This window comes from Mchenga conophoros, linkage group LG16, assembly GCF_057382185.1.
Source record: "Mchenga conophoros isolate Kocher_MC1m ecotype Shallow Benthic linkage group LG16, M_conophoros_male_GT1.1, whole genome shotgun sequence".
Classification (NCBI taxonomy): Eukaryota; Metazoa; Chordata; class Actinopteri; order Cichliformes; family Cichlidae; genus Mchenga; species Mchenga conophoros.
Genome location: NC_140541.1, coordinates 21,149,432 through 21,159,135, shown reverse-complemented (window position 1 = coordinate 21,159,135; position 9,704 = coordinate 21,149,432). Strand labels below are relative to the sequence as shown.

Sequence of the window (9,704 nt, the reverse complement as noted above, 5' to 3'; positions counted from 1 at the left end):
ACTCTAGACTCAGTTTCCTGTTCTTCACTGACAGAAGTGGAACCTTGACACGTTTGATATGTTATGCGTTCAAGTTGCTCTTATGCCTATTTTGGTTGTAACGAATTGTTCCTGTCATTTCAAAGCAGGTCTGACATTCTCCTCTGACCCCTGCCATCAAAAAATACATTTTCACATACAAAAAATGTGTGGTTGATGTCTCACTGGATCTCTTCTCGTTTTCTGACCATTCTTTGTAAATGCTAGAGATGATTTTGTGACAAAATCCCAACAGATTAGCAGTTTCTGAAACACTATAACCATGTTCAAAGTTACTCAGATAATATTTTTTCTCATTCTGATTTGTTTGGTTTGTTCATAGTTTGTTTGTTTGTTCAAGTATTTTTAAGCAATGGTTATATAGTCCTTCTTCAGCTCTTTAAAAGTTTTTTTCTCCTTTTTTTTTTCGACATGTTGATGTTTTTCCACTCATTTTTAGCCCAGTCTTTGTATCTGACCATTTTCAGAGCATTTCTGACAAGTTTGTTGAGCCACTTGACTTCAATGAATCACTGAAGCATTAAAAAAAGGAACTTCAATCAGTGTTGTGTCTACACAACAATGCTTTATTTGTCCCCATTTGCTTTAGTTGAAGACAACATCTTTTAACAGGCATAAAATTTTGTTTTTGCACCAACAAAGTGATTCTAAAAGAGATATCATATACCATATCATATACCATATTCCATATCTCACCATATTGTGTAGTATGTCTTTAAAACCTTTAGGGAAAACAGGACAAGACTAAAACTTGCGACACAAATGAACCTTATTTGAAGATCATATCTTAACAAGAAAAAAGTCCAGGGGTGAGGACCTGGAGGACCTGCCACAAAACCTGAAAAATGCATCTGGCCCTTCACCTAGTCATCTACTGTTCATTGAAACACCATCAGAAATGGTATCTTTGAAGGGTGGATGTCAAGAAGCCATTCTTAAGGAAAGGAAACAGGGAGAAAAGGCTGAGATATTTCAAATTACACAAGAACTGAACTGAAAATCAGTTGCAACATGTCATATAGAGTGATGACTCCAAATTTGAAATTTTTGGTTAAAAGCTGTAAAACAGTAAGTGTTATACATGTGTCATTACACACATCTGTAAAACACTGTGGAGGTTTTGGGGCTGAATTTCAGCCAGTGGTGTTGGGAATCTAAAATTGTTAAAATTGATGGAATTATGAACAAAAAGTTCACTGTCAATGCAGTAAAAGTCATGGACTGGCCTCCCCAAAGCCCAGACCTGTACATTACTAAAGCAGGGATCATCTTGATACAGAATGGAGAAAAAGGCAGAACTCTATTTATGACCTTAAATACAATATTACCATTTATCTTTGCACATGAATACCTTCCTGCACCTATCTGTCATTTTCCAGTATATACCACAACAACCATCAGCATAATATTGGCCACTTTGGGATGTTGTTAAAGAAATGAGGGGTGTTTTAAAACGTATGCACAGTAATGCACCTAACAAAGTGATGGATGAGTGTAGATTATAACAAAATACTTTATTAGTTATTAATAAGCTACATCATGGCATCATTTTCCCCCACTGTTTTTGAATTCACAATAGTCATTCTGGATTGAAATATCACTTATGGGCTTCTTAAATCCTGTATTTCTTCTGCATACATCATTAAATTTTCTTGTTTGTATGAACTTGATAAAATGTTTACCCCTTCTCTTTCTTAGCTTGTCTCTATTATATCAAAAGTTTTCCACCATGTTTAAACGGTCTAAATGTTGAAACGCTGATTTGACTGTGTAGAACTGTACGTCTTTCTGGTCTCCACCAGATGGCAATATTGCGTCATTAATCTACAGGAATGTTCAAACAGACGCATTCACTGTTTGCAAAAACTGGGTCAAACTCAGATGGGGACCGTTAAAGGGTCGTTTCTAAGCAACGCAACTTGACCGCAACCACGTTATCTCACAAGTCGCCTATGCAACAATATGATCATGCTATGAAAATATATTTTAAAGGAAGTCGATGAATAATCGAAAAGTTACATATGTTTTCCCAAAAAGTTCATTCCGTCCATCTGGAAGTCTCATCTCAGTCGCAGCTGACTGCAGGTTTCCCCCCAACCTTGTAAACAGTATAGCTCTGCACAATGACTGAAACTAGCACCAAGTTTCAGTCATTATGCAAAAGTTGAGACTGAAGAAATCGCTTGGGTGAGTGACAAAACGTTTCTCCCTCTGAAAACGCTACATAGAAATGAACAGAATGAACGGGTTGGTGACCCACTTATGAGCCCGCTCGGCTTATGGTTGTCTAACCACGCGTGTAACTATCCAATGTTTCGATCGAGGACGGAAAAAAAACGAGCGATGTTACTGATCTCCACCAATCCACCTCTACACATACACAAAAGTCATGAATAATGTGCAGTATGCAGGAAATATCTCAGACTTCCTCTTGCTCTAGGTCACCGACAGGAAACATAAACCACTTTAACAAGTGTGAAAAGACACAGGCAGATTTTCACACAGACTAAGAACTTGATGACAGAGGCTATGCCGAGGACGTAAAGTGCTGAGACTGAAGCTGAAGGTTCATGATGAGTTGTTTCCTGCTCTCGGTTTGGAGGTCCAGTTTGATTCTCTGCCTGGGTCAGCTTTTGCGTTGTGGTAAGTGGTACACTGGCTTCCTTTAGCTGGAGTGGATTCTAGTCAGTGACCTCGAGGATTCACTGGAGATGTCAGAATATTAACTGTGTTAAAGTAAGCTGTTGGTAAGAACACACTGTATGTCCATTTTGAATAGAATAAAAATATAGAATTACCATCAGTACATTTGCATGTTAAGCTCATTGTCTTTGGTAAAGCTAAAATATTGTCTGTGTTGTTTGCGAAAGCAAATTAGCTCCGAATTATTTTCATGCATCATTTGCATCATGAAATAGGTAGCAATAAATGTTTCATGGATCTGGATTTTGACCCAGTGTTTTGTTTTTAAAGTGTGGAATTTAAAGTGTTCAATATTCCCCTTGTGTATAGGCTATATTATTATATATTATCCCCCTTGTAGTCTGAGTGTTTCCTCAGCTGCCCTCCTGTCGTTTAGATTCCATGTTTCCTCGTATTTCCCAGTTTAATTTGTTCAATTTTGGTTTCTCTTATTTTATACCTTTACGATCAGTGTTAATAGAAAGCTCACTTTATATTAACTTGTTCCTGCCTGTCAGTGTCTCCTGCATTGGGGTCCTCATTCAGTTTCACATCATCTGCAGGCTGCAGATCTTGACAAAATGTTTGCTTTCTCTGGGGAAAAAATATTTCCTACATGAAGGAAAATAAAGTGACTCAAGAAAACAAGCAGTTTTTACTTGGATGAAAAGAAGACGATTGTACACATTATTTGATTTAATTAGATTTCTATCACGGTCTGAATAGCACTCCTATCCTCGTAATCTTCGTCTAGACTTGTAAGACTACCTCAGACAGTTTGTGACAGGAACCCACAGTTTCCTTAAAAAGGAACTAACAAAAAACACAGTCACATGGCTGATTGTGGCCATCACCTGGAGGGTGAATATATCTTTTTTCAAAACTTGCAAACATTTTTTCTTTTTTTATCCGAAATGTCATAAAAACCATATTTTTGCAGAAAATAACTTAACAAATAAAAAAATACATAAATCTTTCTGAAAATATTGTGTATTCATTCTATCATTCATTTGTAACATGCCTGCAACATATATGTTAGATACTTTAATACTTATAAATACACAAGTGGCACTTTGAAGTTGCAGGATTCAGATGACTTCATTTGCGTTTTGTCTCTGCTTTACTCAGGAGAGGCCAGAGTGAAAACTGAAGTACAAGCTGGGCCTCTGTATCGTGTGTTAGGCTCTCCCCTCTACATCACCTGCAGTGTGAGTGGCTTCAGAAATGAAAACACTGACAAACATTTTGAATTCCGTATGACGAAGCCTTCAAACCCAGACTTTGAGATCCAAATCATCAGTTCACATGAAGATACTTTTGGATATTCTTCTCACCTAACCCGTGTGAGAAAAAATGAAATTGCTTTGAAACGTCTCTCACCAAACTCAGTCCGCTTCGAGATAAAAAGCCTGCAGAAAACTGATGAAGGGGAATATGAATGTACTGCAGTCAACTTAGAAGGTGCTTATGATGGAGAGTATTCTGATAAGACAGTCGTTAAAGGTAATCAATCACCATCCTGATTTTCAGTCATAACGCTTGAATGTGTCTTCATGTAGGTATGGTACAGATGATGTCAAAGCATTCATGACTTTTGATTTCTCTGATGTGGTTTCATAGTGATTGAAGACTCCCTGAGTGTCTCATCATCTGCTTCCACACCACTGAGCTTAAACGAGGGTGAAGCTCTGACTTTAACATGCCTGGCCTCTAGCAGCACCAGCCAGCACACCCATCTGTCTGTTGCCTGGTATCTCCATAAAGATGGACAGGAGGACGCTCAGCCTATCATTTCTCTGAATAGAGATTTTACACTGAGCCCAGGCCAGGGGTTTGAAAGGCGTTACCAAGCAGGTCTCATACGCTTAGATAAATGGGGAGAAGCCTCGTACAGCCTAAAGATGGCTGAGGTTGAGCCATCAGACCAAGGTAGGATCTACTGCCAGGCTCAGGAGTGGATCCAAGATCCTGATGGCTCCTGGTACATCATCATACAGAAGAATGCAGAAGAAATGACCCTGACAGTTAAAGCCACAGGTTGGAAGCATTTCATTGATTTTGCTTAGCCATGCTATATTAAATTACATGTATTGATCAGCACATTAATGTTAGACAACTGCCTTCATGATTTAATGTGTGGATGTCTCACCGTTTTAATTTTTTATCTTGATTAGAGGTGGTAGAGCCATCGTCTCCGTCTCTGGCAGTGGAAATCTCAGCACAGCCGGCAGCGCTGCAGGAGGGGCAGGAGCTGATGCTGTCCTGTAATATAAACACACAGGACGTGGAGAAAAGATTCTTCTCTGTAGCATGGCTCAAGGGAAGTGTGGAGCTGGCCCGCATTGGTCCCACAGGCGTTCTCACTGTGGCACCGGAGTACAGTGTTCGACAGAAAAATGGAGAGCTCAGAGCCGCCCGAAGCGGGAACAGAGATTACCGTCTCATCTTAAAGCCTGTGAGAACTGAGGACCAGGGAGAGTATATCTGTACAGTCTGGCCTCAAGAGAGAGGCCAAGATGATGCTTTTATTGAAGGAGAACCCAAAGACTCCAGCCCACAGCGGGTCAGCGTCTCAGCCACAGGTGTGTCAAAGTGAACACATTCCGGGTTTAACTCTTTTCCCTTTTTCATTGTTCATTTTATCTGTAGTTATTAAGGATTACACAAGGTGATTTTTCTTATTTGTTTTTACTGTTAGTGAAATTTAATTATTTTATTATTAACGTCTCAAACACAGCAGTACTATTTGTCTGTTGCCTCATCTCCTCACAGAAAACAGGCTGACAGTCAAAATGCAGCAGGCTGTAAATGTGGCCGAAGGGGGCGGGCTGCATCTCTTCTGTAAAGTGGATGGGGTTCAAGGTCAGCTCTCTGTCACCTGGCAACTCAAATCAACACCAACGGCCCTGTTCACTGAGATCATCAGTATAAGTCAGGAGGGTGTTACAGAGATAGCAGAGGAGTTTGTGAGTCGCAAAGTGAGGGTGATGCGTCCATCTACTGACAACTTCACCTTAGTGCTTGATGAGGTCACACTGTCTGATTCAGGAGTGTACCGGTGTGCTGTGTCTGAGCGCATAACTAATGGCAAGACTCACACCCAGACACAAACTACCACTGTGACAGTGATTTCTATAGGTAAGGTGTGTCTGTGTGTTTGTGTAGTTACCTACATTACAACAGGTTTTTCTTCTTATTGAGTGTTTTGATTTGTTTAATAATAAATTAGCAAAGTAAATATGTGGATTTTGATCTGCTTGGCTATTGATCTGTTTATTTGCAGATATGTCCATTGAACACTTTAGCTCATAGTGATATATCACAAGAAAATGCTAGACAAATATCCAAAACCTGATATTGAGATCTTGTCACCATTGGGAATCCTTCCTTTGTTTACTGTACCCCTGCAATTAAACCAAACTTTACATTTACAAGCAATGTTCTTTGCTTTTACGTAAGAAATGAAGAGTGACATAACAATAGCCATATTGTGTAGACCGAGAAGCCAGTTGTGGTTTTGTAGCCATGTATTCACATCTCCTTTCATGCTTTCAACACTAATGATTGCTTGATCACCAGCTTCTCCTTTCTTACTTGCTGTCACTGACTATTTTGGATTTTTGTGTTAGACACGCTGATGGGAGTGTCTCTAAGCAGTCGCAAGACTCGGGTGACTGTTGGAGAAAAATTGGAGTTGATGTGCCGGGTCAAAGGTCCACACATGCCGGTAACAGTGACTTGGAGCGTGCAACGTGAGGCTAAAACACCAGACACCATCCTGACACTTTCCCCTGATGGCACCATCAGTTGGTCTGCAGATCAGAACCACTACCAGCTACGAGTAGAAAGCAGAAAAACTGAAGTCATGTACTATCTGCTGGTCATTGGTACCAGCCACAGAGAAGGAGGAAGCTACCAGTGTAATGTGTCTGTCTTACTGAAGAATGTGCACAAGGAGTTGAAAGCATCCAATCAGCTTTCTGTGATAGTAAACAACCCAGGTACTGCCAGCTGCAGCCATTTTGGGGCATCATTAAATAGAAAGAGTCATTTTTGTCCCTGTTTCCTCAGAAAATAATGAAAATGTTGTCTCCTTTTCTAGTAAGCAGGCTTGATGTGTCACCTATTCCTGCGTTGACAACAAACATGAACACTGACATAACAATAACATGCTCCATCGTCAAAAAAACGTCTGAATCATCACTCTATTCTATCACCTGGCTGCATGAGGAAAATGCAGGAAATAAGACCATTGTAAGCTTGGACCGGAATTCCATAGTAACGGAATCCCAGGTGGACCTGCGTCAGCGAATCAGCATGAGGCGCAGCAAAGGACCCACTTTTGAACTGATTATTCGGCAAGCTCGAATCTCAGATAAAGGTTTATATACATGCAAAGTGGGCGAGTGGCTTCAAGATCCTCGTGGTGAATGGTATCTGCTCTCAACAGTGTCCAAAAGCACAGTGCTAACAATTACTGAGCCTGGTGAATACATTTATTTTTCATACTTCAGAAACATGTTCACATGCCATATACAGTTGGCACAAAAATAAATTAAACAGACCATTTAAAAATATATAACTTCATATTAATTTTTTTCCATTCTCTAGCCAACGACCTTCGTTTAGATAAGAAAGAGCAGCAGCTGACTGCCAAAGAAGGAGAGGAAGTCAAGCTCAACTGTAGCATCACCTCAGGAGCTTCTGGTTCTTCGGTTTTCTATCGAGTCATTTGGCATTATGCTGCACACAGTTCTTCTTTGAAGAAAGCCTCCCTGGTGGAGCTTGATCACACCGGCCTGGTGAGTTACCCAGAGAACAAAGACATCAGAGGCCTGCAGGAGCGACTACGCCTGTCCAGACCCACTGAGAAAAGCTTTTACCTAAGTATTCAGAAAGCCCATGAAGAGGATAGTGGAACCTACTGGTGCCAAGTGGATCAATACCAGCTGGATAATGAAGCTCACTGGCAGCTGAAGGCCTCAGACAGTGGTGGTGCTATCAAAGTCAGTGTAAAAGTAACAGGTATGATCACAGTTTTAGAAGTGTTCTGTTGGGCTCCTAATAGTCTAGCTATTTTGTGAGGTGTATGAATTAAGGATACTTGTAAGCACATTTTAAACCAATTAAGAAGCGGGTGATGTGTTTCCCTTAGTTACAAGTTCTGTGTCAATCCATCTGACCCTAATAGTGGTGGATGACATCAAACAAGACTTAAGTTTCAATCTTAAATTCAAGTCAAAAGCTCGTGCTTCAGGCCTTTTCTAATTCTGGGTCTGTACAAAGTCATAGAGAGTTGACATCCCCAGAACAGCCATATGAGAGCACACAGCTTTGGATGTGAGTAAAGCAGCCCCAACCATCCACACTTGTGACTGGAGACCTTTAATGGAACTAGATGAACTTCAGTGGGCAGCCAAATATGACTCAAATCAAGATGTGTTTGCACTGTGAAGCATGCAAAGGTTTTTCTAGTCCCCTCACTGAATGAAGATGGAGCTAGAAATGAACAAGAGACTATCTTTAATCTTCTTGCTGTAACTTTGTATCAGCCATATATAATTTAGTGTTATCATCTAATTTAACTCTATAAAAAAGGAATCAAATGTAATTCCCAAAACCTTGACAAAATGTTCCACTCTTCTCAGTTGTCTTCTGGGCACCTCTCTTGTTTTGCTGTTGATTGTTTCATCTCTTCAAGCTCTCCCTTGTGTGTCAGTATAACTGAATTTCATTAGGTCTCACTGGTTACCTTAATAAACTAAAGGTTTGCTCTTGTCCTTTTTCACAGAAAACAATCTCTCTGTTTCAAAGAAAGATACAGCGATGAATATAAGCAGAAACCAGGATTTTACTTTCCCCTGTAACATCAACAAACAATCCAGCAATGAATCCAAGTTCCAGGTCACATGGTTTTGGCAGAAAGAAATAGAAACGAAACAGCGTCCCATATTTACAGTCTACAGAAACTCCATTCTGCAACACAGGTTTGGGGAGAATGTTCGCCTGAGATACGACCACCCTGACCCCAGCCAATTCAGCCTCACCTTCTTGAACCCTGGTCCTGATAATAGTGGCCTGTATTTCTGTGAGGTAGAGGAGTGGCTGCCTTCTCTGTCTCATGGGTGGAGAAAAGTTGCAGTGGAAAAGTCAGGGCATTTCAATGTCAGTGTTCTCACAGAAGGTAGGCATGTCTTAACACACTTAGTCATTTCTCTCAGTAAATATCACAAGATCATCTGAAAATACCTTTCTTTGTCTTCTTCTTTGCAGGTGATGCTAATGCCGTATCTGAATGCAATACAACAACCTATACAATCGTTATTGCAGTTCTCATCATTATGGTGGTGGTGGTTATATTATTACTGATGTTCAAGGTGTGCAGAAGTAAAGGCTCACAAGGAAAAAACTCATCTTCATCTCTCTGGGCTGAATCAGTACCTATGAACAACAAACCCAGTGGAGACGATTGAACAGCAAAGACATTTTTTTTGGTGTCTTTTAGATATGATGCAAAAATATGTAAAATTTTCCATTTAAATAATTGTGTCCATTCATTTGTTTATAACATTCCATGAAGTAGCTCTGCTGATTTACTTTTAGTACAGGTAGGAAGATTTTTTTTCTTTAGGAGTTAATGAAACTACATTTAGAAAGGCAATTCTCATTTTATAGATACTTCTGCTCATTTTTAAGGCCCGAATGCACAAGCAGCTGAACTGTGGTGAGTCTGTGGCTTCACATCTGCGAAGACGTTGCAATGTAGCATGTTTCCATGCAGTTATAAGCATAAATTGTGGTGAATGTCTAACTAGTTCAGCAATTACTCAACCGGGAAGTGCTGTGGTAATGCTCAGAATGACTGTGTGGTCTTGAAATCCTGCTGAGTTGTCTATGTGGCAGACATTTAAATGTTAGATACTGATTGCCACAATGTTCTTAAGAATTTTCACGAGATACTTACTAATGAAACTTTTCCCTTT

At 40.0% G+C, this 9,704-nt stretch overlaps 1 protein-coding gene across 3 annotated transcripts; it reads left to right on the top strand.

Annotated features, from left to right (window-relative positions):
* Positions 1-1,963: 1,963 nt before the first annotated feature.
* LOC146556706 (immunoglobulin superfamily member 3-like) lies at positions 1,964-9,194 on the top strand. Of its 3 annotated transcripts, XM_085249428.1 has the most exons (11): positions 1,964-2,226; positions 2,480-2,682; positions 3,850-4,224; positions 4,342-4,758; positions 4,896-5,303; positions 5,494-5,859; positions 6,351-6,722; positions 6,824-7,207; positions 7,333-7,746; positions 8,513-8,905; positions 8,995-9,194. In XM_085249428.1, exons 2-11 carry the CDS (start codon positions 2,610-2,612, stop codon positions 9,192-9,194), a joined length of 3,402 nt encoding a protein of 1,133 aa, XP_085105554.1. In that variant the 5' UTR covers positions 1,964-2,226; positions 2,480-2,609. The 3 variants fall into 3 exon arrangements, with proteins under 3 accessions (XP_085105554.1, XP_085105556.1, XP_085105555.1); XM_085249430.1 differs by lacking the exon at positions 2,480-2,682; XM_085249429.1 differs by lacking the exon at positions 1,964-2,226 and having other exon boundaries at positions 2,250-2,682.
* Positions 9,195-9,704: the final 510 nt, after the last annotated feature.